We start from the raw sequence: 25,994 nt of genomic DNA, 5'->3' as shown, positions 1-25,994 counted from the left end.
ATGACTGATATTCAAGAGCAGCACAGCAGGTACAGAAACACCTGTACATGCCTAACTGTTAAATTTCTCTACTTGAGTTGAGTAACTCTTCATTCAATTTTCTTGTATATTAAAAATTCAGTGTCTGTTGCAGCTCAAGCATTGATGACATAAGCAGAAGAGCCCAGGAACTGGTGGAAAATATTAACCACAGCCGCACCAGTGACCAGAAAGTGATGGATAACTTTCAGGAGAAGATAGTAGAGAAGGTACAAACTGTTTGGCCCAAATCCGAGTCGTTTTTTTAAAAGCTGTAAAAGTTCATTGTCAATTGATATCCTGCTGCTTCCCTGTTCTGGTCTGGTTGACGGTGTGACTGTTGTGGTTATTTCCCTCCCACAGGTGACGGAGACGTGCCAGCAGATGAAGGAGCACATGTACACGGTGTACGAGGAGAACAGCGGTGAGATGCAGGTGAAGCTGCAGGAGCTGTCAGAGGTGCTGGAGAGCTGCTCCAAGCTGAACCAAGAGCTCCTGGAGGCCAGTCAGGCCCTGGCTGGCCTCAGAGAGGGTCTGGGCAGCAGTCAGAAATCAGAGCTCTAAGAAATAAGTTATCATCTAATGTACAAGTTACTCACTTATTAGAAATAAGTTGAGGACTTGTTCTTTTGTTTATTATAGGGAAGAATAGATGAATGGCTGTTATCATTACTCCTGTTGGTTTTCTCTTTCGTCTTCTTTCTCCAAGACTACACGCTTGACTCTGCCTTTGGTTTCATGTCAGTGGTTTATGATTGCAGCCAAAAAATACAAAAGCCGAAATCCATGTTTTCTTTATGTTCAGTTTCAGGGATCTGTTGTTTTTAATAAATAAAATTACAACAAACGAGAACAGAGTAAACTGAATGATCCTCTGTGATCCGTTAACATGCATCATACCACACCTTAGATGTGTAGTCCTCTGTATGGGACACTTCCTGCTGATAATAACCAACTTACCATGGTATCAATCTGACCGTTAAAGTGGGTACTACAGTATTTATGCTACACTCACTCACAAATTCCCACTCATTCAAATCCATTTATTTACAATTCAAATTATCTCAATATATGCCAGCTCATAATGCCACAACTTATATGTATAGTTAAGTACAGTTAAAGGATTTTAACTACACAGTAAAAATGTCATATTGGAGCAAATTGCTTTGACCTTAAATGTTCAGTAAAAATATAAAACAGAGGCAGGAGAAGAAATCTTCCCTTAGTAGTTGGAAAACGCAGATGTGACTCAATATTTGGTACTTATCCAGGCACTGCTCATAGTATGAGGCAAATTAATTGTATGTGTTTATTCAGAAGTTGATGCAGGAACATTTCACTTTTCAACTGTGAAGGACTGCAGTCCAGTGATCGCTCTGCCCAGGATTAGGGCATGAATGTCATGAGTTCCTGTAAAAGAATAACAATAAAAAGCAACAATAAACAAGCAATTCTCACATGAAAATATTCTTAAATTGTCAGTAAACATCAGTGCATTGCTGTGAAACTAAAGTGTTATTTTCCAAAGCTGTACTAGAAATACATTTAGAGTATTTTGCAATAGTTGGGTGAAGATTTTTTTCATTAAAAATATACCTGAATTGTTCATATAAAGTCCTGATAAATGTGCTTCTATCAACATGAGAAAAACTGCTATATTTTGTGCATTGCTGACCTCTGGTGGTAAATTTGTGTAACTGTACACAACGTTTAAAGGCTAATTCACTGTATTTTATTGGTACTTTTGCTTACCCTCATAAGTGTTGACAGCCTCCAGGTTCATGACATGACGGATGATGTGGTACTCATCTGAGATGCCATTTCCTCCCAGCATGTCTCTGGCTTGTCTGGCGATATCTAGGGCCTTGCCACAGCTATTCCTCTTCAGCATGGAGATCATCTCTGGTGCCGCTCTATTAGGATGAGAAAACAAACAAATGAGCACTGTTTTTGTGTTGGCGGCAGAAAACAGCGACAAAACGGCCAGAAAGAGTTATGAAAGATGTTCCTCACTTTTTGTCATCTATAAGTCTTCCAAGAGCCAGACATGACTGCAGCCCAATGGTGATCTCTGTCAGCATGTCAGCCATCTTCTTCTGCATCAGCTGGTTCCTGGCCAGTGGCACGCCAAACTGGATTCTGAGTGGATGATAACAAGTTGTGAAAAGGAAAAATAAGGGGGGGTAAATGGTATTTTTCTTCCTTTTCTCTGTATTTTTAAGTTGTTAAATGTAAGATCCTCTGAGCTTAATGTTTGTGAGCACATACCTGTCGAGGGTGTACTGTCGGGCAGCGTGGAAGCAGAACTCTGCAGCTCCCAGAGCTCCCCAGGCAATGCCATACCGGGCGTTGTTCAGACATCCAAAGGGACCCTGATCAGAGATAAGAAGAACTTAAAATGGTATCTCACAACAACATCAGTGGCCCGATATTTAAAGGATAAGACCGTTTTTTTTACATTGGGCCCTTGATTTCACATTATAACATGATGTTCTACTCACCCCTGCTTGTTGTTGGTCATTTAGAGCTGTTCCGAAGATATTCGCGAGGCGTCTGGCTGCTCTCTTGAGATATTCGGCCATGAAACGGTTTCCTATGGGCAAGCTCATACAGGCACAAACTATGCTGTTTATAATTTATTAATTACTCTACACTAGCACTGATAACGTGGAGGTGCGTCGCTTACTTAAAAAAGTCCGGGTTACTAATTTTGAATTTTAGCCGAATGAATAAATAGGCAGCAGGTCTGTGGGCTGCCTGTGGCAGTAGCACGACGATGACGTCAGTAACACCCACTTTACTACAAAAAAATCAAAATTACAATAACCCGGATTTTTTTAAGTAAGCGACGCACCTCCACGTTATCAGTGCTAATGTACAGTAATTAATAAATTATAAACAGCATAGTTTGTGCCTGTATAAGCTTGCCCATAGGAAACCGTTTCATGGCCGAATATCTCAAGAGAGCAGCCAGACGCCTCGCGAATATCTTCGGAACAGCTCCAAATGACCAACAACAAGCAGGGGTGAGTAGAACATCATGTTATAATGTGAAATCAAGGGCCCAATGTCAAAAAAACAGTCTTATCCTTTAAGTAAGAGGAGTCACTTACACCAAGACCTGAGACTTTGGGCAACAGGTTCTCATTGGGAACTTCTACCTCATCCATCACGATCATACCAGTGGCGGACGCCCTCAGGGAGAACTTGCCCTCAATCTTGGGGGTGGTGAAACCTTTCATTCCACGCTCTAAGATGAAGCCCCGCACTCTTCCATCCTCACACCTGGCCCAAACCACTGCGATGTCTGCCAAGGGGGAATTTGTGATCCTGGCAGAGGAAGGAGAGTGAGAATCAAGGACAAAGTTGGCTGTTTGGAGTGGTTTGTTGTACATTTTTTTGTATTTCACGTAAATACTTTAGTAGTTTAACCCAAAAGAAGAGTGCAAGCCTTCTCAGCTTTCATAGGTTATGGCATCTGTGTAATTTCTCTTCAAATACCAGACACATGAATAGTGGATAAACAACAACAACATACACTTTGAATAATATTACAGCTCAAAACAAGGCATAGAAAGATTTTTTCAACATATTTGCAAAGTAAAGTAGGATTCTGCTTTGGAAGGCAGTTGCAGTTTTTTCTGAACCCCAACCCATCCTTTCACTTGTTTAACACAGCATCATCTACAGCGTCGTGGTAATTATCCGGTGTTGTACGTCTGATCAGACGTCACATTCGTCCCATTTTAAGTTGAAGAAATTTGAGAAAACTTTCCATCATCTTCCAGCAGCTTTGTACGCACCAGGTTTTGGCTCCGCTGATGGTGAAGGTACCACTGGATGGGTTGTACTTGGCCCTCGTCTCCATGCTGCTGGGATCACTGCCGTGGTTTGGCTCTGTCAAGCCGAAGCAGCCCAAAATTTCTCCCCGAGCTGCACAAAAACAATGAACACACATTAGATTTAACTTTTCATGAGCATGTCCTTTCATTATTTCAACTGTCAGGCAAAGTAGGATAAACACTCACCAAGTCTGGGCAGGAACTTCTCCTTCTGAGCATCTGTGCCGTAAGCATTGATCGGGTACATGACAAGAGAAGACTGGACACTCATAGCAGACCGATACCCACTATCCACTCGCTCTACCTCTCTGGCAATTAAACCGTACGCCACGTAACTGGTGCCGGCACAGCCGTAACCTGCAGTGTAAACAGGAAGCGGAGATTCCTCAAAAAACAACCTTCACTCCACAAAATGCAGGTTATGTGGCATTTTGAGAAAGCTGGCAGAAGAAAAGGCATTCAGCTCATGTAGTCATTAATCGACCGAGTGGGATAATAACTTTAAAAATGATTGGCTCAGGTGGTTTTACCTTTAATAGTCGGGCCGAGGACGCCCAGCTCGCCCATCTCTGAAACAATCTCACGGTGGAAATCTGTGGCACGACACATGTTGGAAAAATAAAAAATCTGAATCAAACACACCTTTTTATGGACGTAAACTAACTGAACTGATCTGTGTTAGATACATTTCTCATGATGACCCTGTTTGGCTCACGTTCGTGTCTGTTGGCCATGAGGACGCGGGGCATGAGCTTCTCTTGGCAGTAGTTGCGGAAGCTGTCTCGGATCATTATCTCCTCCTCTGTCAGCTGACCCTCCAGATCCAGGCCGTCCTGCCAGTTAAAGGCCACCTTGGCTGAGGGTCAGAAAGAGTACACATATAATGGTTATGTCACTGTGCCGAGCAGTAGCAGAACATGTGACAGAATAAAACATCACTTACGTGCTTTTGCCGCCTTTTTGCCTTCTTCAGCATCTAAAGGACACAGAGTAAAAGTGGATTATACATCATCAGAGGCTAAATGATCTTTTTTAATCTCTTTTGAGTCCTTTTTGAATGCAGGTGGAGATGGGGTTGAAGTATTCCTCCAGTAACTATCAGCACACTTATCCTACCACTCAGTAAAGAGTAAAACAGCAGTATGTTGTGTACCTTTTGGTGCTGCCGCAGCTGTGCCCTGTGCTCTGGCTGCTGTGACAGCCACACATTTTTGGCTGTTGGTGAGCAGACGGGTGAATGCGCATCTGAGAGCCATGACGTGTTTTCTGAGCATAGAGGAAGAGAGGAGGAAATCTTGAATTTGGGATAGTCATACACAAAGTGAGCTAAGTTCACAGTTCGCCACACGCTGTTAAGTCAGGCCTAAAAATACAGACAAGAGCCAAAATATAATGCTAAAATGTCCTCATTTTAAACATGTGCCGTGTTATGAAAGCAGCTGTTTGCAGCACAGACTTATCAATACTTCTAATGTTTTATTAGCAATTAAAAAAAAAAAGAAGCCTGTTGAACATTCATGCCCTCATATACGTGCCTTCTTGGAGGATTTTTTTCATGCACTGCAAGTCATTTAAACCAAAACCAACACGTCAGCACAACAACTTAAACATCGAACTGTTCAGTACCTTTTCCTTCTCGGTGTATTTAGGATAAGTGATGATCCGATAACTTTAGAGCTGGGACTGAGCTGTAAATGTTGCTTAAGTAATACTTCTGCCGGTGAAACGTCACAGGTTCACGTAACTCGCGTCACGTGACCACTTTTCAGCTGTGGAAACTGAGGCCGAGCACACGGAGCAGGAGCAGACAGTTGTGCAACTCCTCAGTTACACAACTAACTTTGGACTGCCTTTGACAGAAAGTTAGATAGTTAGGGTATATCAACTGAGGAGGTTTGCGGATTTGGACGCCCGAGGCTTCTCCCGTGCCGCGTTTATCATTCTGTGAAGTTACATTAGAGTTAAACTAAGTTTTTTAAATTAATTTCCAAAGTCAAAATGGCGTTTAGGGATGAACGTGAGTGGCGGTGTGGAGGGTGTCGGCTCTCCACCTTCCAGCTCATTGGACGGTAATTTAGGGAATCGTGCAGAATTTCAAGCCTGTAAATAAGTTTTTAGAAACGACGCTACAAAACAAAGTCTTACGGGTCAGGGGAGCTCATGGAGCGACAAACTCAACACGTGTGTCATTTTATAGTTGAATTTTTGCACACTGAGACATGAAAAGACACAAATGATGTGAGGTCAAAGAATTGAAATAAACTGGAGCAGCGGTTTTCAGGGTCAGGGACTGTGGGCCGCCTCTCAGCTGGACACCCACCTTAATTAAAACCATAGAGGCACATGGGACGCTGTTGTTTGTGTAATATGACCTCTGAGACACGCAACAAGTAACCCAAAGCCAGGTGTGTTGTTCCACTGTTAATAAAACACTAACAACACAGTGTTCAGAGGCATTCATTAGTTTCTACCAATGAAAAATAGGTCGTTTTGGGTCATTTAGACTGTTTTTTTGTCTGCCTTTCACTTGTTTTCAGTCTCTTACTGCTATTTAGGCCTACTGGTATATTACTTTATTATATGTGTTTTTTGGCTCTTTGTTGGCTTTTCTGTCTGTCCCTGTGGACATTGTGAGAGTCTTTGTGGTTAGTTTAAGGCTCTTGGCTGTTGATTAGTGGCTGTTAAACATCTAGTGGTGGTTGTTTGAAATCTTGTCGCTTATTTAATTTCTCTTTTTGGTTGTTTTGTCTCTGTAAGGGCTTTGAGTGCCTTTGTTGTCACTTAGTGGTAATTTTACCTGTCTTATTGGCTGTTTACTCTCTTGGTAGTTGTTTGGACTCTGATTTGTCAGTGGGGTTACATGGCACTGAAAGGATCTGACTGACTGTCTCTTTGGGAAATCCTGTAAAAATCCTCAAAAGAATAAATTATTTCTGAAACATTTGTTTGGCCACATCTCATACATTAAGGTTATTCTATGTAAATCCCTTTTGATAACTAATATGTTATAATATTTGTTTACTTCCATTCACTGAGCCTGTGCTGAAACTATTTGTAGCCTCCGTCTCCCTCTTTGAAAACCTCTGAGCTGAAAAACCAATCAAAGATATTTACTAAAACTGCAAATTATAAATAAATAAAGGAAGTTTTTAACATGTATTTAGCTATTTCTTTGACTGACTGTTATTCTTTATACTCTAAAGGTTGGGCCTTCATTGTTTTCTAAAGAAACCTGATTAAATTTCATGCATCTAAATTATTCATTGCTTTCCCGGGACACTTGTACATGACACTTTTGCATCTGATGGTCTCAGCGAAATGATATGTGATAGTGTCTCCCAGTTGTTTGTCTTTTAAAGCATTATTTCATCTCTGCCGGAAGGTCATCGAGTTTGTTTTACATCACAGAAATGCTTCAGAGTCTGTACTGCCTACACGGAACAACACTAACCAAAACACAACAGCAATTTTGCAGTTGAGGCAAATCTACAAAAATGTGCTTCCAAACTTATCTGTTAACTACAGAATAGTATCCTGTTTGTACGTTGTTATGAGCTTATCTATCATGCCATCTGTCATCTAAATGTCATAATGTACAGTAAAAGTTTTTGTTGGATTAGACAACCTTGTGCTGGAGTGGTGGAGGAATATTCTTTACTGTATTAGAACTAACGTTGTTATGCACATGGTAAAGCTCTGTATTCACTTTTATTTGTTTTTACTGGAAAATACAAAATACTTTAATTACTTCTATGTGTGAAAAACATTTTAATCGTCTATATCTTCAAAGTGAGACTAAAACTGATCATTGTATAGACTTTTATCTGATGCCTAAGATATTTCTTATAGATAGTAATCTGAATAATCAAGTGGTGATTAGTGTATATTTTGCTTAAGTAAATGTTATTTCTACCACCATCTGAACATTTACAGTCTTTTCATTGAGGCCTAGCGTAGTTTTTGTCAGTAACTATAACTATGTCATTTTTAGGGCCTTTATAAACGCATAAAAACAAGTAAAAACACATAGGTTGTCACTATCCTCACATTCCATCGCAGTAAAGGCGAGTGTGGCTTTGACGCGCTCTGATTGGCTGTCGAAGCTGCCAGTTAACATGCCTCGTCCTCTCATTGGCTGCCTCTGCTTTGTTAGGCTGGAATGCGCCGTGCAGCCGATTGATTTGGAATGGTCTCTGCTCTGTGGCAGAAGCCGTCGGTTAGTGTTAATGATAATTTTTGCCTGGACATTTCCATGGTAACTGTCCTGTCTAAAGGTCTGATCAGCAGCGAGGAGCCGAGCAGCGCGTGAGAATGGAGATGGAGGAGAAAAACCCAGACCCCAAGAAATACGGTAAGAAGAGCTGTGTGTCACCGCTTTCTCTTCGATCTTTGATTTTTCTCTGTAAGTGGCGAAGAAATGGAAACAATGACTGCAATGGATGGATGGGTGTGGACCTCATGGATCTTATGCAGATCGGGAAGCATCCTCATCCTCCGCAGCCGGATTATTCTTTAAATGGGTGGCGTTCCTTTCTGAGAAATATGTGACAAGTTGCTTTAAATTAATTTCCATGTTATTAAGCAAACACAATGGAGGCTACATGCTGTAAGTTGGTGGCTGTATTTGATAAAAACTACATTAAAAACCACAAATCCACCTAGTTCTTAAATGACTGCATTTGACGTAAGGAGATAAAACTGGTTGTCAGTTGTCACAATAAAAGGCAGTTTTGTTTTTGTTAATTTTTAAATGGGATTTTCACGCCACTCTGTTCTGCCGGGGAACGCAACACACATGCATGGACTGTTTATTTTTGGTTTATTGTGTTTGTTGTATTGTGTGCCTCTTGGCTTGGAAACCATTTGGTGTTTGGAGATTGGCATATGGTCGTTTTAATTCTCAGGTGCACGCAGATTCTCACAAGCAGAGAAACATATGGAGGAAACAGATGCTTATTGTCTCTGGAAAACTGACTCTTCTTTACATGTTTACATTATGAGGGATGCATCTTTATCAGCCAAACACATGACTCAGTGATGAATCTAACGCTTGTCACACAGATCTTTTTCCAGCAGCAGTAAGTTAGCAGCCCACGGCACCCTGGCGTGGTCTTCTTGTGTCTGGGCTGGGTTGTTGTTCATATAGACTGTTGAGTCATGAAGTTTTCACAACCCGTGTTGTTCTTGCTGTAATACCCCACGATATACTGTTATTACATGACAGGGTAGTCATACAGGCCTGGAAAGCCAACCACAATCCTCAAGCTGGTATTTAACTGGGAAGACCTCCCTGATGCTGAATCCCTTTGTCTTTTGCAACCCAAAGTGAATGAAAGATAGACTTCATACCCAGGGAATTGATCCGATTTTATTGATACCAGTGGAATTTCAGACTCCGCCTATCAGCTCAATATATTTGTTTTCTTTTTTTTGTGTGTAGAACACAGCTTTTTAGGCTCAGCCTCGCTGTTTTATCTTTGTTAAAACCAAAAATGATGTTAAAAGGTGCACAAATAATTAAAAAGTGCAAAAGCAATTAGGTCATTATTTAATCGCTGGTAAATCTAGAACCAGTTGTCAGATGAACACACATGCACTGATAAAAGGAATCGATAAGCTAGTAGGCACATGATGGACAATTTCAACCGGTTCTTCACTACATCTGGTTTTCATTCCCCATCCTCATGCCATGTCAATCCTTGGAGCTGTCACCATGGAGCGTTTCCTTGTAGCTTTCCTGTTGCCATGTAAACAGCTCTTCTTTGACTACCCTCCCCCACAAAGGCTAAAAGGACAAAAAAACAAACCCTGACCTTTTAAAGTGGAGATAAAGCTTTACGTGATCAACACATAAAACACATTGATTGTTTCTTTAACAGTGGAGTTTATCAGCAGAGTTTGAGCTGTGAGTAGTCCTCACTTCTGTCTAGGCTGGTGTTCATGCATGCAGGCTTCATGCATTGCATGCATGTTCAGCCTTGTCTGATCTACACAGACACACTCAAGAGACTGCCATACACTTTTACGCTGACAAACACTCATTTATTGCCACACACACTGCATGTACACACACAGAAACCCCACCTCTAAATGTTCAGTGGTGATCATTTAATGATTTGCTTTGTTTGAGAAAATGACTCAAAGTGTTGCGGTTTGATTCAAGCAGACTATGAGGAGTACACAGAGGTCTTGATCTCAGCTATCTATCAGCTTTATGGAATAATAAGAGACGATAATGTGTGTCCTTATTTTCTCTATAAAGAATATGTAGGCCAGTGAGCTCAACAGTGGCTATAAAAGCAGGTTTTTGAGGCTGTTACACCTGCTTGACACAGTCCTGTATAACAATTATGGTTAATGAATTAATCATCTTGAGCTGCATTCTCAAAAAAGATAAAATGTAAGGAACACACGGGAGTAAACGTATTCTCTCATATGTGCAGTCCATGCACATACACACAGATGTGCACAACCATGGCAGCCACTAACCCATTAAGGTAGGCAGGAAGAGATTCATCTGATAACCCCTCAGGGCCCATTAGAGATTCACATCACTCATGACATCATCGCTCCCTTTAACAAACACTCATACACACACAGTAGTTCTAGTCTTCAGCATTCACACTCCATAAAAAGATCCTTAGTATATTATTCTAGAGATACTGAATACAGCCAAAGCTCGAATAATTGGCCGACGTTTCTAATTGCATATGAAACTGAATCTTGTGGGTTTTCAACATCTGGGCCTCATGAGCTACCTGAGGAAACCAGGCCACTCCAATGAGAATAGATACGTCCACAATATTTACATTTACTGAAGCAGACAGAAGTCAGGAAACTATCGTCAAATTCATTCAACCAATTTCACAAATAAAAAAGATGGAATAAGTCACTAAAGGTCAGTGGATTAAGTCATATGCTAATTAGCATTGTTGTGATCCCATCTATTTGCTTCTCTCACACTGTACTAACATATATACCACATATTAATGCAGCATATCCCCAATAGAGCTGCTCTCTTTTACATATTGTGTTGTTTCTGTTGTCAGATGGTAAAACAAGTCAGAAAGTGTGACTCTAAAGCAGCACATTGAGACTACACGTGTACCCACAGTCACCATCAGATCATTTCAAAGCTGCTGATGTGCTCTGGTAAAAACACGATCTTAGAACCACAATGTCATCTGACAAAACCACGACAAAAACAAGTCAAACACAACGGTTTTTGCAGTGATTTGAGCTGATCGTCATCATCATACTGGGGATGTTTGTCCTAAAATTTGCAAGATTTGATGCTAGTTACTTTTTCCAAAAAGAGAATAATAATAATAATAATAATAATAATGAGTAGCTGAAAAGATCTGAAAAGAAGGTCTGAAAAGAAGATAAAACTAGCAACAAAATCAACATTAAGCTTACGTTAGAAGGCAAGTGCGTAACAGGCTAGCGAAACCATGTTTTCAACGGATAAAATTCATATTGTTGGGTTGAAAAATCTGAATTTTTACGAGTTATTATCTCTAGAAACATAGTTGAAGAGAGCAAACATTAGGATGATGCTTGGAAATGTTTGATTGGCAAAAGTAGCTTAAGTCTTAAGAAGTAACTTTGCATTGGTTTAAACAAATATTTGCTGGTAGTAAAAACACATGAAGACATATGAGAGCAACTTCCCGACTCGGGAGAAGAACCAACTGAGCGTGCTAACTAAAAGGCTAGCTAATTCACCTCTGATTCCAGGCATGATAAGCTAACTTAAGCTAACCACAGCTTTGTCTGAGACTATTTTGAGAGTGGCATTCATTTTATCGTGTTCCCAACATGGAAGCGAATCAGCGCATGTCTCCAAATGTCTGGCTATTTCTTGTTTTCAGTCTCAGTCTATGTGACAGATTAGATCAATAGATAGTATTGTATTTCATTCTCTGACATCCTGTTTCTCAGTCACATGTCAGCAGAGGTGGTCTTGTGGTCCAGAGAACACGTAGGATGGTCTTTTCTCATGTGTCCAGTGCGGCTCACTCTTCTGCATGTATGGCACAATGCATCATAACCAAATCATTGTCTTAACAATTTTCTTTGTCCATTGTTTGTGTGAAAGAGAGGCCATGCAGTCGAATTGCTGTAACAATCTGAGAGATGCCATTTGAAGTGACAAAATAATTGGAAAACGTTGAGAGAACGTTGTTGTTTTTTTTTCTTACCCCAGAAGAGGAAGTTTGGGTTATGTATATCTTTGGAGATAGTGGTGCAGCATGCAGCTGCATGCGGTGCTGTAGGAAAAGCTGCACACAGTTTATCAGGTTATTTTAGAAGTCTCATTCCTAAAGAATAAAGATCTGGGGGAAAATACAACAAATGCTGGCACAATGGCTTCATCGGGCCAGCTTCATGAAACTTGGCATAGGAAATTTAAAACTGATTGTTTAATTTCTGTTGATGGCTATAAAATAGACATAGCTTTATTCACATATAATTTCGCTGAGACCATGAGATGCTTTAACATAGCATCTCATGGTCTCTAACATAGCTCTGCCACCACTGAAACTGATGTAAATGTGGATTTGTTTGGTTCAAAATCATCTCAGTTGCTCAGGTTTGCAAGATTCCCTTATATAGGTGTCTGGGCTTATGGATAAAGGACGAACTCATTTTCAAGCTGAAAGTGACGATTGGTTTAATTTAGCCTGTTATTCTTTTTTTAAACTTATGGAAATCACTGATTATAGTAACAATAACTGTCTCTCACTTAAATGTCTCTCACTCATCACTGCATTCTTTATGACTTGATGGGTTGGACATCATTGGCTGACCACAGACAACAGCATTGGATTACCAGCTTTAGTTGTTATCAGCGATAACAACTAAAGTCGTTGCTTTTTAATGTACTGAAATGTAATGAAAATTGCATTATTTTTTAAACTGCGCACCTTGGACACAGAATAATCTGTAAAAATAACTCAAATTATAAACCCTAATGACGAATTGGAGGGCATCATTAAGAATGTGACGTGAGAGAGGTGGTGTGAGTTTATCCTGTGAGTATTTTTGTATTCTAGCTTTTTTGTTCAATCATATCTATATGAGCTGCTGTTTAACATGTACGGCTACTATCTTAGACGGCTTGCTCTTGGAAAAGAGATTTAAAATCTTGAGATATTTGCATGTTCATATGTACAATAGATGAATAGAAATAGGCTAAGTTTTATAATTCAGAGGCTTAAGACTGTCTCAGTTTCACAACACAACACAGCACTGGTGCAAACACTGCCTGTGGTGTGTGTGTGTGTGTGAAAATTTATGTTTTGCAACAGCAAACTCTGAACCATCCAAAGTATTTCTGAAGTTTATTTTCAGGCCCCCTTCTAAATAATCCCTCTTGTAATACTACTTTGGTAGAAACTGCGTTGACGTTTTTGGGCCAAGAGGGTACCAAACAGAGAGTGTGAAAAGTGGGGGAAGGCAGACGTTTGAGTGCAGAAAAAGAAGGAAGTGGACAAGTTGGAGGACACAGACAGCAAACAGGAAGGAGACATAAAGAAACATTTGAAATACACAGCAGACTGAGGGGAATAGATAAACTGCCTGCAGGACAATCAGAAACAACAACAGAATGACAACATATGGAAGAGAAGGTATTGTTACAGTTTGGATTTATTGTCAGCTGTTACTTAGTAGCTTCTTGACACGATTTAAGGTTATCAGAGAGTGCTAACTTGAATAGCTGCTCTTGGTTTTAACAAATGATGATTATTGTATTGCTTCAAGTGCCTTTAAGTGCTTAGAGTCGGATCTATTTCTAGCAAATTTACGCATTTCAGTTGTGTGAGTAGGGACTGTTTGAGCATCTTGTGTATTTGTGTGTGTTAGAACATATTACCAGAGTTCGGGGTAGCAGGCTTATTGTACAGCAGCACTATCCCGTTACAGCCGCTTGGCTCTACTGCTCCCTTTGTATTTGTAGCAAAGTGTTTTAAAAGCAATTTACAACCGCTCAGTTGTTGTGAAGGGTGTGGCAGACACAGTAACGGGACAGGATGTGTAAGAGCTCTGAGTGAGCTCTGGTTATCTTGCAAAATAATGTTGGTTGAGCTTGAGGTCTGCACAAGTCAAACTCTGCCATCAAGCGGATTTTCATGTAAAACATATTTAAAGGTGTCTTTCACTGCCATTGCGCTCTCTGTTCTTTGAGAATGAGCTCACGTTGATCTCACCGTGGGCTTGGTTGATATTTCTCCTCTGTCATGTCTGAGGTGTTGCCATGGCGGCTGGTGATGTCCACAGGGAGCTCCCACCATCACCAGGGAGCCATTTTGTGGGTTGCTGGGCATGACAGTCAGGCGAAAGAATCCTTTTGTTCTGGAGAAAACTTTGCTGAGACATGGTCTGGCATTATTTATTCTTTTGTGAATCATGAAATAATAAAGAATATCAATAACGTGGTCCTTGCCAGGTCTTAAATTTGGTAAATTCCTCTTCACATGAGCAACGCATTTCATATCGCCTTGTATCATTATTTATTTAACAAGAAAATATGTCAAATGTTATTGTTCATCTAAGGTTGTATTTAACTAACCTGCTCAGGACCAAATGATTTTTATTTACCATTATTATATCCTTATGCATACTACTTTAGAGTTTAAATAAGGTGTATTCTCTTTTTTACCATGACAACTTAAAAAAAAAAATTTCACTAAACAATGAACAATGAGCATATATTCATTTTTAATTCAAATCTCAGAAGCAATTCAGATCATATTTGGCAATGAAATAGAGTTTAAATACAGTAAAACAGTTATGACCATATTTACTCCACGTATTGTTTCTTTATTTGTTATATGATGCGGAAAGAAAAAAATGAATAAATAAGGTTCCAGTCAAAGGAATCTTTTAGTGATGTGTTTTAACCATCAGACCATTTCTTATGAGACATCAAGAGATGTTATTTAGATGTATGTATGTATGTATGTGATGTATTTTTTAGAAGTAAATACTTGGTATCTTTAATACTGGGTTCATTACAAGCCGGTATCAACACGTACATATGCATTTTATGTTGTTTTAGAATTAACTATGGCCTCTTTCACATGATGCCGCATCACCATGATCATCACCGTATCATCACAGCATACTCAAAGCATCTTAATCTTTCCACTGACTGTGAACTAGGGCGGGACAATAGTTATTATTTCAGATTAGATTGTATTACAGTGTTTCCAATCCAAAAAAAAAAACAAAAATTGGACAATTTGGGTTCATCTCAAAAAGAAAAAAGCAATAATCTCCCACATTGCAAACAGTATTTGTTATAAAATGATTTAGCCATATTGTGGCATGTAGATGACATCTTTAACAATAACCAAACACTCGAATAAGTATGTAACTGCCACCTGTGACTTTTTAGTTAGGTTCATGGAGGTCATGATTCAATATTTAAAACATCAGAAGTGGCTAAGAGGTCAACTAAAAGGGTCCCTAAAAGTTTTGTTTCAGTCGCTGTACAGCATGTGTTGTAGTCTCGTCAGATTAAAGGTAAAAGTCAGAAATTCTGTTTATAGTCGGAAACATTAACCGGCCGTTTGTCTCTTTTATTCTCAGGGGAGTCCAGGAAGTTTGACCCAAACTTCAGAGGACCAATCCACAACAGGTAAAACTCTCTGTTTTAATTGCTGATCTTGTTTTTTTTTCTCTCTGAAGACATCAAAAACAATATATTTCTCCTCTCCCATCTTCAGGAGCTGCACAGATATCCTCTGCTGTATTCTCTTCACTGTAGCCTTGTTTGGATACTTTGGTGTGGGTATCCTTGGTAAGATTGAACTTTGATCATTATAATATAGACTTGTTTATTATCTTATATATTCAAAATCTGACAAAATAACCAAAAGTCCTGAGCAGGGTGATTTCCTAGGTTCAGCTTTCCTACACTTCAGGTTCGATTCCCGGCTGGGGCCTTTCTGTGTGGAGTTAGCATGTTCTCCCTGTGTATGCGTGGGTTCTCTTCGGTGACTCCGGCTTCCTCCCACCCCCCAGAAACATGCATGTTAGGTTAATTGGTGACATGAAATTGTCCCTAGGTGTGAGTGTGTGTGCCCAGCCACTGGGGAGCACGAGCCAGTGTATTTCTAGTGCGGGTCCCAATGGTGAGGGTTGCGTCAGGAAGGGCATCTGGCGTAAAACATGTGCCAAGTCAATGAAGCGAGTTCTAGTCACTGTGGCGACCCCTGATAACGGGAGAGGCTGAAAGAAGAAGAAGAAGAAGAAGAATGTTAGCACTGGGAAAAAAAAGCAAAAAAGAAAATTCAACATTTTTAGACTTTCTTGGTAAGAATCATATTTTAACATACGGTTGAAATGTCACTTGATAGCAAAAGTACATTTTAGAAAATGATTACATACCTAACTTGAGTGGTAGAGATGGCTCATTCCACACATTTATATTAAGATACGGCCGGAAAAGGGTGGAATGCCCTCTCCGGGTCGGGAATGAGATCCTTCCCCAAGTGGAGGAGTTCAAGTATCTCGGGGTCTTGTTCACGAGTGAGGGACGAATGGAGCAGGAGATTGACAGGCGGATCGGTGCGGCGTCTGCAGTGATGCGGGCTCTGCACCGGCCCGTCGTGGTGAAGAAGGAGCTGAGCCAGAAGGCGAAGCTCTCGATTTACCGGTCAATCTATGTTCCTACCCTCACCTATGGTCACGAGCTGTGGGTAGTGACCGAAAGAACGAGATCGCGAATACAAGCGGCCGAAATGAGTTTCCTCCGCAGGGTGTCTGGGCTCTCCCTTAGAGATAGGGTGAGAAGCTCGGTCATCCGGGAGGGGCTCGGAGTAGAACCGCTGCTCCTCTGCATCGAGAGGAGTCAGATGAGGTGGCTCGGGCATCTGGTGAGAATGCCTCCTGGACGCCTCCCCGGTGAGGTGTTCCGGGCCCGTCCCACTGGGAGGAGGCCCCGGGGAAGACCCAGGACACGTTGGAGAGACTATGTCTCTCGGCTGGCCTGGGAACGCCTCGGGGTCCCCCCAGAAGAGCTGGAGGAAGTGGCCGGGGACAGGGACGTCTGGGTCTCTTTGCTCAAGCTGCTGCCCCCGCGACCCGATCCCCGGACCAGCGGAAGATGATGGATGGATGGATGGATGGATGGATATATTAAGATACAGGATAGCCTCTCAAAAATGTGAAGGAAATGAAGGAGTTAACACAGAAAACAGTCATCGTTATGGGAAGGTAGGGAGCCTCATCCCTTTTCAAACATGCTGAGAACAACTACTCCACAGATTTCCTCAGTGTACTGAGGATTTTCCAGCTGTGAGAATGTATTTGCCATGGACAATCTCATACTGGGAACACTTGTGAATAGCACCTGCGGAGAAAGTTTGGAAGTAATTCTCTGCACATTGTCCAGATGCCCATGGGAGAAAATGGATAAGTACAGCCCTGGATGCATTTGCCACTCCACAATATAATCATTGTTTTGAGCTTCATCTGTGAGCTTTCATAATATTTTGGCTCATGTTCAGAATAGTGTGCTTTCATAAGGGACATTGTAAATATGTGAGAGATGTTTATAACTAAGGTGTAAAGACACACGGTTGATCAACTAACTGTATTCATTGCTGACACAACACATTGTCTACCTGTTTTCTCAGACTCTAAATCTCTTTGTCCTACCTTTACGCGTGTATGGACATTTTAACTTAGTCTCTGTTCAAGGATTTCATTTTGATTTGAATATTGAGCATTTCTCGCTCAGCAATGATTTCCATATCTGAAACTTGAATTCTTCCAGAAGCATTTTAAATGAATTCACAGGACAATCCCTTTATTTTCTGTCTCTGCAGCCTGGTCTCAGGGTGACCCCAGAAAAGTGATTTATCCCACAGACAGTAGGGGGCAGTTCTGTGGGCAGGTTGGAACACATCTGGAGTGAGTTACCTGAAGCCAGAAATGTTTCACATGATGATTTCATGTCAATTCTAGATAATGATTTTTATCTATGATGCACGTGACAACAGCTCTGATTGACTTTCACACCACAGAAAGAAGCCTCTCCTATTCTACTTCAACATCCTGAAATGCGCAAGTCCTCTGGTGCTGCTGGAGCTCCAGTGTCCCACCACGCAGGTCAGGAAAAGTATCTGCATTGTTCTATGATTACTGCGGCTCATTCCAACAACCAAGCTAACTGTCATGACCGTCTGTTGCTATTTGTGTGCAGATATGTGTGCAAAAGTGTCCTCACAGGTATCTTACGTTGTTGAAAGCCAAGTTAGGCAACAAAGATGACCAGGACTACTACAAAAGATACTGCAAGGAGGAAGTTAACTTTGCCACAATGGTAAACATTCAGATAATGAGAATATTCACATTCTGAACAAGCTTCAAGTGACACAGTTAAATGTGCAATATGATAGACACTTTGACTTAAAGCTGTTTTATATGATTCAGAGTGCTCCTGAGATCCTGAAGGATGGGCTTTGTCCCGCCATGCTGATGCCCAGTCAACCCTGTAAGTTAGAAGCGTGTTGAACTCAATTACTTTTCACCTTCATGCTGCTGTATGTGGATGTGTTTCCTGCCTGAAGCTGAAACTGATAAAAGTACTCCCTCTGCAGTCACGCGCCGCTGCCTCCCGGACCTGGGAACGATGAAAGGTGGAGTGGTGGTCGTGGGCAACGTGACCACTTTTGATGATGGAGAAGGCACCATGGTCAATGCCTCTCAGGTGCTAGAGGCGTCAAAGTGAGTCTTTTTTCATTGTGTGACAACATATTTTGTTCACTCAAAATGCGAGAAAAAAACTGTGATTTGTTTATTTGATTTGTTGGATAAACCTTGTACTAAATTCCTGGGATTCATACTGTATGTTTATCTACAAATATAAAAATAAATGTAAATTATGGAACCTAATGTTTGTTTGTATTCCTGTTTCCTTTTGTTTCAGGAAGTCAAACTTGGTTCTTGAAGCTCGCCAGGTGGCTATGAGAATCTTTGAGGACTACACTCAATCTTGGCAATGGATATTAGTGTAAGTCTACTTTACTGTTACAGTAACAGAAAAAAACGCTTTCAAATGATTACCCTCTTTTTCTATATTCATTTATTTAATCGTCTGATTTCACTGAGCAGTATCAGTGTGTGAACTTCAGCTAATTGGTGAATCTGAAACAGATATTTATGCACAACATTAACTCAGCTGAACACAGGGAGGTTGTAAGATGTTGCTTTTGTCCACCCCCTCCAGTGGCCTGGTGATCGCCATGGTTGTCAGCTTGATTTTCATCGTTCTGCTGCGATTCTTGGCCGGCGTCATGGTCTGGGTTATGATTGTTTTGGTTATTCTCGTCATTGGATATGGTAAGTCCCTATCCTCTAACCATAATGAAGTTGTTAATATTTTTCAAATTAATTGAACTAATTCAACTGTTTTTAGGTATTTTCCACTGCTACATGGAGTTTTCCGATCTGAAAGGCGAGCCTGGTGCTGACGTCACCATCCGTGACCTCGGCCTGCAGACGGACTTCTCCGTCTATCTCCAGATCAAACAGACCTGGCTGGCCTTCAGTAAGGGCCAAAACACCTCCACTGTCTGATATTTTTCTGAACCAAGTGTTTATAAACAGCGTAAATCTGCTGAATTCACTCTTTTGCAGTGATCATCCTGGCCATTGTGGAGGTCATCATCATCCTGCTCCTCATCTTCCTTAGGAAGAGGATCCTGATCGCTATCGCTCTCATCAAAGAGGCCAGCAGGTCAGTCTGAACCGATCGCTTATTCTGGAGGCATTGTGCAGGAGCTCTCTAAAGCGTGACCAGATCTGTCTACGTGTTTGTAAAGCTGGTTCTGTAATATGTTCATACTAACAACAGAATGAGAGAGAAAACACAAGTTTTCTGCAGTTCTCCTAAAGTAGTATTGTATTTTTTCAGCTCGTGAAATGGCTCAGAGTTATTCTTTTGGTTCAGTTGCATAGTTCTTATCAATAGTGAAGTATGTAGCAGCTTAAGAGTTGATTATGCGTTCAGGAGTGGCTTCATATAAAAAGATAAATTAAAGTCTAAATAAAACCTGTAAACGGTGAAAGAAATTGACACCTTATGCAACTGAAAAACCAAACAGTTTACAACAGTGTGCTCAGGATGTGCAAATCTGTAGACGAAGGATATATTTAAATGAGGCTCTATGACTTAAAGTCATGCTAAAAAACCTGCTATTGTTGCTCTGTCTCTGCTGGATATGTGTACAGTTCAAGGTTTTATTCAGACGGGTTATAAAATGTTGCATTTATAACTTGTATTTGCATCCTTAAAGTTAGTTTTTTTTTTACTAAAAAAAAGAAACATCGACCTTCCTTCCTCTTCTGCATGTTTTTTGTAAGGAAACTTGGTAAAATGATGTTTCCTTTCTCAGAGCTGTTGGGCACGTGATGTCATCGCTGTTCTATCCTCTGTTGACCTTTGTCCTTCTTGCTGTGGTGATCGCTTACTGGGCCATCACAGCTGTGTATCCTTTCATTAGCCTGTCGTGATGTGAAAGTGACACTGTATATTTATTACATCGTTTTATAACTGTAACTGATGCAAGCAGGACTCTTTATTGTGACTTTTTCAAAGATATACTCACCTTGTCACCTTGACAACTCCTATCAGTTTCTTGTCTACGTCTAATGATCAGGTGTACAAAGTGTTCAACAACTCCGACTGTCCGTACTCACGAGACACCTGCAATCCGAAGGTACCCCTCCAAATGTCAACTTCCTCAAATTATAGTTTCCTTTGTAAATGACAGAAGGGACTGACAGAAAACATTTTACATTTAGAAAGAAGCAGCTCATAAAGGAGCCAATTTTGTGATTATGTTGCTTCTTACACGAGCAACCTCGGGAGTACTCTGCCTCTTTTCTTCTCCTCGACAGACATTCAACACCTCCAATGTTTCAGCAGTGTGTCCAGATGCAGAGTGCCTGTTTGCTTTCTACGGTGGTGAGACAGTCTACCACAAATACCTCATCGTGTTTCAGTTTTACAACGTATTCCTCTTCTTCTGGTGCGCCAATTTTGTGACGGCCCTTGGTCAGGTCACTCTGTCTGGGGCATTTGCATCGTATTACTGGGCCTTCAAGAAGCCCGGTGATATCCCCGCGTACCCCATCTTCTCCTCTCTGGGACGGGCCCTCAGGTTAGAATATAAAGCTGATTTTTTTTTTTCTTAATACTTCTTTAAATTTGAATTTGTTCAATCTGAACTTGTTTTACACATGTTTTAATATTCTGTATTTTAAATTATAAATAAGATTAGTTTAGTGCTGCTTGGGCACCTCAGCCGTTCAAAGCTGGCAGGAATTTGAGGAAAAGATGTTATTCTCTCCAAATAGGCATATGTTAAGGTCAGCAGGTGGGTTCCCCTGGCCATGTGAATGGGCAAATGTGTCTAATGCTCACAGTTGGCCTCTGTTCCTGCTTCTGTATAGATACCACACAGGCTCCCTGGCTTTTGGCTCTCTGATCCTGTCTTTGGTCCAGGTCATCAGGGTCATTCTGGAGTATCTGGATCACAAGTTAAAAGGTTAGGTGTTTGAAGCTATTTCAACTATTATCATATATTTTGCTGTGGTTTTGAATGGATGCATGTGGATAGTCCTCCCTTGATCAGATACTTTTCATAAAGTTGCTTTTATTCTTGATTTCAACATTTAGAAATACATTTATTTGTTTACAATCCACATTCTTTGAGTAGATTGCATTTTTATCATATTTCTGCCTTGTTTCACCCATCTTTTAATCCGCTTTGATACAGTTTTGTGTTACACATATTCAGAGGTGCATGTAACCCCTGTATGAGCTGAACATTAGCACATCCTGTCATTATAAAGTTCTTGTTTTCTCTCTCGTGTCCCTCAGGTGCTCAGAACAAGTTCGCTAAGTTTCTGCTGAAATGCATGAAGTGTTGTTTCTGGTGTTTGGAGAAATGTATCAAGTTCCTGAACAGAAATGCTTACATTATGGTGAGCTCTTTTGTAACTGGATACAGCTGATTGAGAGAGGCTTTGTCCAAGTGGTTTGATCGCCATTTTTCCTTTTTATTTCCTTTTATCTTCAGATTGCAATCTATGGAAAGAATTTCTGTACCTCGGCTCGAGATGCCTTCTTCCTTCTCATGAGGAACATCGTTAGGTGGGATGTCATCATTCGACTATGATACAATACTGTGCAAAAATCTTGAGTCACCCGTCGTTTCTTCATATACTGCCAGGAAAATGTGGTTCTTTGCCACATTGTCTGTTATGTGTGGATGCACACTGGTTCATCCCTTGGTTGACTGAGGCCAGTGTTAGATGACTTAGCAAATACATGCACTGATGCATTGATATTCATTATTTAAGCTACTCTTAGCTTAAAGTGACAAACTCTGTGCTTTATTCATCACAGGGTGGCTGTTTTGGATAAAGTGACCGACTTCCTGCTGTTTCTTGGGAAGCTCCTTATTGTTGGCATTGTGGGTAAGGGAAGCTTTTATTTACAGATCCAGACTCTGTGGAGAGAACTTTGAGACTTTCTAGTTTAGATAAACTAAATTGCATTTTATCTCTGTACAGGGATTTTCTCTTTCTTCTTCTTCTCTGGGAAAATAAAAGTTGTAGAGGAAGCCGTGCCATCCCTCAACTACTATTGGGTGCCAATACTGGTGAGAACAGTTGACTTGATATGATTTCATCCTGAGTTTTGAGCTTTGACTTTTTGGGCATTTGATGACTTTTATAACTTGTCCTCCTAGACAGTGGTAGTGGGAGCCTACCTGATTGCCCATGGCTTCTTCAGCGTGTACGGCATGTGTGTGGACACACTGTTCCTCTGCTTCTGTGAGTAATTCTCATTCTGGTGGATCACCAGATCTCCTCTTCACTCATAAAACTGTTCTGAAGCAGAGCCGCTTGTTTTTCTCTTCTTCCTGCCGTGTTTCTGACTTTTCTCCTATTTGTCTCATTTCTCCCGTTGTTTCACTTCACTTTTGTTTTCCCACATTCCTTCTCTTTTACGTTTTCCCGTTTGTCTCGTTAACCCAATCAAAAACACGGCATACCAACACGCTTTAAAAGGTGAGGACTTGGAAAGAAATGACGGCTCTTCAGAGAGGCCGTACTTCATGTCTCCCGAGCTGCACGAGATCCTCTCCAAAACACAGAGCGTGGCGGAAGAGTGCGACGGTGTCGACCAGGCGGATGCTGAGAAACCAGCGGATAAGGTGAAAGTGGAGGAGGAAACACCTCTTCAGCAGCAGGACGAAGAGGTCGAGCTGAAACAGCAGATGATTCTCAAGCAGGACAATGAGGAGGCGCAGCCACTCCAGTCCAAGGTGGATGCTGAAGAACAAAAGGAGGAGAAGACGGAGGAACAAAAAGTCAGTCAGGCAGAGGAGACTGAGAAGAAAGAAGAACCGGAGGTTAAAGAAGCAGCAGAAAAGCAGGAGTTGAAAGCCGAGGAAAAGGCAGAGGAGGTGTCAGCTGCTGCCGTGGAGGTTGAGAAAGAGGAGATTGGTGAAAAGAAAAAAGAAAAAGAGGAGTCCAAGGAAGATGATCCTCCATCGGCACCACAGGAGTAGTTGTTGCAAAGCAGTTGAGGCTCGGTAAACCTCATAAAGCCTAAAGCGTTGAAAGTAGATGTGTACCTACAGCTTTGTGATATGGGCCTGTTAAATATTCGTCATACACGTTAGAATTTCAGAAAGCTTTGCTCTGTGAGTGGCGTGACGTCCACCTGCAGGGGGCTGCGGGCAGTGAAGGCTGAAGCGGGTCAAAAGCCCAGTGCATCTCTGTAGCTTGAAAAAAAAAAAAAAGAAATACTCCCGTGTGCTGGTTTGTAGAACAGTGTTGGTTTTTTATATTGTGAAGATCTGTAGAACATAGTGAGTGCTCAACCTGTGCCTGATTACTGTCAGTATGTGTTGTCTTAGTCCCATTACCGAATGCACTACAGAACCGTGTTTACAGCCACAACAAACATCTCAATCGATAGTGAATTTCTTTCACTGTTTACAATATACCAGCTGACGCCAAAATGTTTCAGACTTATTTGATATACAGTATGAATACTGGATCATTTCTTTTGCAGATGGAACTTGTGTATATACTGTATTGTGGGTTTATTATGTATTTGTTGGCTTCAGTTTTGTTGAGATCCTCACCAGGATGGGATCCCATATATGGTATTGCCACCTACTTGCCTTGGTATTTCGGACTGGCATAAGTGCTGTGATTGTGTGGCCATGATGCAGACATCATGTCCTCTCGTAATCAGCGGACTCCCCACTTGTTTACAGACTCCACCTGCCTTGCTCTGTCCTTTTCCTAAATCTGTCTCTCCGTCTAAGTGCTGCATGGTATTGATATGGCCTTCTGAATGCTCGCAACTAACATCTTAAGTCTTTGGATGCTTTTGTACCTCTTTTCGTGTCTGTCACTTCGTATAAGATGTAAGATAATTTTCCACTAAGGGTTTCTGATGACATTCCACAGTTATTGGATGTAAATCATGATTAAAGGTGATTGTATTTAATCATTGTAGTTCTGTCACGAGTAAAGATGTGTTTTTCAAGATGTTTTCAGATCTAAACGGCTAAGACTTTTATCTTCAAAGGGCACTCTCAGCAATTTCACAAAAGTCAATGTACTTGATTACTTGTAACTTTTTTTGGCTTGTGGACGCTAAAAAGTAAGTGTATACTTGTGAACCCTAATCACACATTCTTGAGTTTGTGCGGTCATGATTTGTGCACATTTAAAACTAAAACATACTTGAAGAACAACATTAGAAAAGTCAGACTAAATAAACAGTTTCTTTGCAACACAATGGCCCCAGCCACTTTTTTCCTTCTATACCTTTGATTTACTCGATAAAGTACTCTTCATCTTTAGCTGAAAGGTAAAAACGGTTATACAGACAATCCCTCAGTGTAAGTAAGTTGAATTACAGTTTATTGTTCCTCAACTATCTCTTTTCATGTCACAGTGGAGGACCTGGAGCGCAACGATGGATCCAATGAGAGGCCGTATTTCATGTCATCGCACCTACTCACCCTCATGAAGAAGTCCAACAACGAGCCCAAAACTGCCGACTAAGTCATAGTGTGCATTTGTGTGTGTGTTTGTGAAATGAACAAAAGGACTGTGTCATTTCCTTGAATGTACATAAAAAGTGTGTCTTTGTCTTGCAAGTTGGATTCATTTATTACTTATTAACTCGACAGTGTTGCTGAGCACCTGCCCGAGAAAGGCAGCTTTTATTTACAAAAGGAACACGAGGATACTTGTGGATAATTTAAACAAAAGTTTGCCTTAAAACCTTTTTCTATATCTCACAATACATGTTGACATTATAATGATTTGTTTTCTGACAAACAAGCAGCATGAACATGAACAGTTATGAACGTTTTCATTTTAACAAAATGTGTTGCACTATATTACATTAGCTCACCAAAGCAAAGATGTCATTAAAAACTTAGTGTGAATATCAAAGCCATAAGAGTTTACTCAAGTGATAACCTTGATACAGAAGTATTGTTTTTTTAATACTTTTTTTCATGGCCTTTCATGGCCTTTTTTATTGTGAATGTAAGGAGTTTGTATTGTTTACATTGCCTCTCATTTTGTTGTAAACTAATAAAAGTTTGTATTATGATATCAGTGTTCAAAGGGAAGAACGGCCACTGCTTCGTAGATTTAGTTTTGGACAAACTCTTTTTTTATGTGTGTGATCCAGCATATAGTGTTGGGTTTGATACTGCTGAAAGCAGAGTGGTGTAAAAAGAGAGTGGCGACACTCCCATAGACTTCTATAGAAAGAAAGGAATGCGGAAGTCACGTGGGTCACGGAGACGCCACAGTTTCAAACAAGAGACGCAGCTCCGTTAACCTCAATTGCTCGTCAAGAACAATTACTGGTAAGTTAATAAAATAACAGCATTTTAAACGTTTTTTACATTTTTAAGCATTATCTATCAGAAGTATACTCTTAGACATCGTTATTTTTACATTTGGTTAGCATGAAATGTCGATGTTGATGTTAAAAATGGAATGGATTTAGCTTAAAGCTTGGTAACGGAGGCTAAGGTGAGGTAATTAACGTGATCATTTCAC

The 25,994-nt window shown here is 40.7% G+C and overlaps 3 protein-coding genes across 5 annotated transcripts; 2 read left to right on the top strand and 1 right to left on the bottom strand.

The window, feature by feature from the left end:
• syce2 (synaptonemal complex central element protein 2) lies at nucleotides 1-582 on the top strand. Its single transcript, XM_075464271.1, has 3 exons — nucleotides 1-29; nucleotides 134-248; nucleotides 382-582. The coding sequence occupies exons 1-3, from the start codon at nucleotides 1-3 to the stop codon at nucleotides 580-582; spliced, it is 345 nt and encodes a 114-aa protein (XP_075320386.1).
• Nucleotides 583-1,302: 720 nt separating this feature from the next.
• On the bottom strand, nucleotides 1,303-5,615 carry LOC142379364 (glutaryl-CoA dehydrogenase, mitochondrial-like). Its single transcript, XM_075464508.1, has 12 exons — nucleotides 5,487-5,615; nucleotides 5,014-5,126; nucleotides 4,804-4,836; nucleotides 4,576-4,716; nucleotides 4,391-4,453; nucleotides 4,047-4,217; nucleotides 3,822-3,951; nucleotides 3,132-3,348; nucleotides 2,287-2,390; nucleotides 2,032-2,157; nucleotides 1,771-1,931; nucleotides 1,303-1,428 (listed from the first exon to the last, which is right to left on the bottom strand). The coding sequence occupies exons 2-12, from the start codon at nucleotides 5,114-5,116 to the stop codon at nucleotides 1,355-1,357; spliced, it is 1,323 nt and encodes a 440-aa protein (XP_075320623.1). The 5' UTR covers nucleotides 5,117-5,126; nucleotides 5,487-5,615; the 3' UTR covers nucleotides 1,303-1,354.
• A 2,388-nt stretch (nucleotides 5,616-8,003) lies between these two features.
• On the top strand, nucleotides 8,004-25,536 carry LOC142378821 (choline transporter-like protein 2). 3 transcript variants are annotated; one of them, XM_075463728.1, is made up of 22 exons: nucleotides 8,004-8,211; nucleotides 15,459-15,507; nucleotides 15,596-15,669; nucleotides 17,702-17,786; nucleotides 17,900-17,984; nucleotides 18,079-18,198; nucleotides 18,309-18,369; nucleotides 18,476-18,602; nucleotides 18,805-18,888; nucleotides 19,105-19,217; nucleotides 19,294-19,425; nucleotides 19,515-19,614; nucleotides 20,273-20,365; nucleotides 20,512-20,596; nucleotides 20,778-21,040; nucleotides 21,333-21,427; nucleotides 21,763-21,866; nucleotides 21,962-22,035; nucleotides 22,291-22,361; nucleotides 22,458-22,546; nucleotides 22,637-22,721; nucleotides 22,959-24,708. In XM_075463728.1, exons 1-22 carry the CDS (start codon nucleotides 8,172-8,174, stop codon nucleotides 23,459-23,461), a joined length of 2,532 nt encoding a protein of 843 aa, XP_075319843.1. In that variant the 5' UTR covers nucleotides 8,004-8,171; the 3' UTR covers nucleotides 23,462-24,708. The 3 variants fall into 3 exon arrangements, with proteins under 3 accessions (XP_075319843.1, XP_075319845.1, XP_075319844.1); XM_075463730.1 differs by lacking the exon at nucleotides 22,959-24,708 and adding an exon at nucleotides 24,868-25,536 and having other exon boundaries at nucleotides 8,005-8,211; XM_075463729.1 differs by lacking the exon at nucleotides 8,004-8,211 and adding an exon at nucleotides 13,302-13,495.
• Nucleotides 25,537-25,994: the final 458 nt, after the last annotated feature.

This window comes from Odontesthes bonariensis, chromosome 4 (genome assembly GCF_027942865.1).
Source record: "Odontesthes bonariensis isolate fOdoBon6 chromosome 4, fOdoBon6.hap1, whole genome shotgun sequence".
Lineage (NCBI taxonomy): Eukaryota > Metazoa > Chordata > Actinopteri > Atheriniformes > Atherinopsidae > Odontesthes > Odontesthes bonariensis.
The sequence above is the reverse complement of the archived record's forward strand: the minus strand, read 5'-3'. Positions and strand labels throughout refer to the sequence as shown.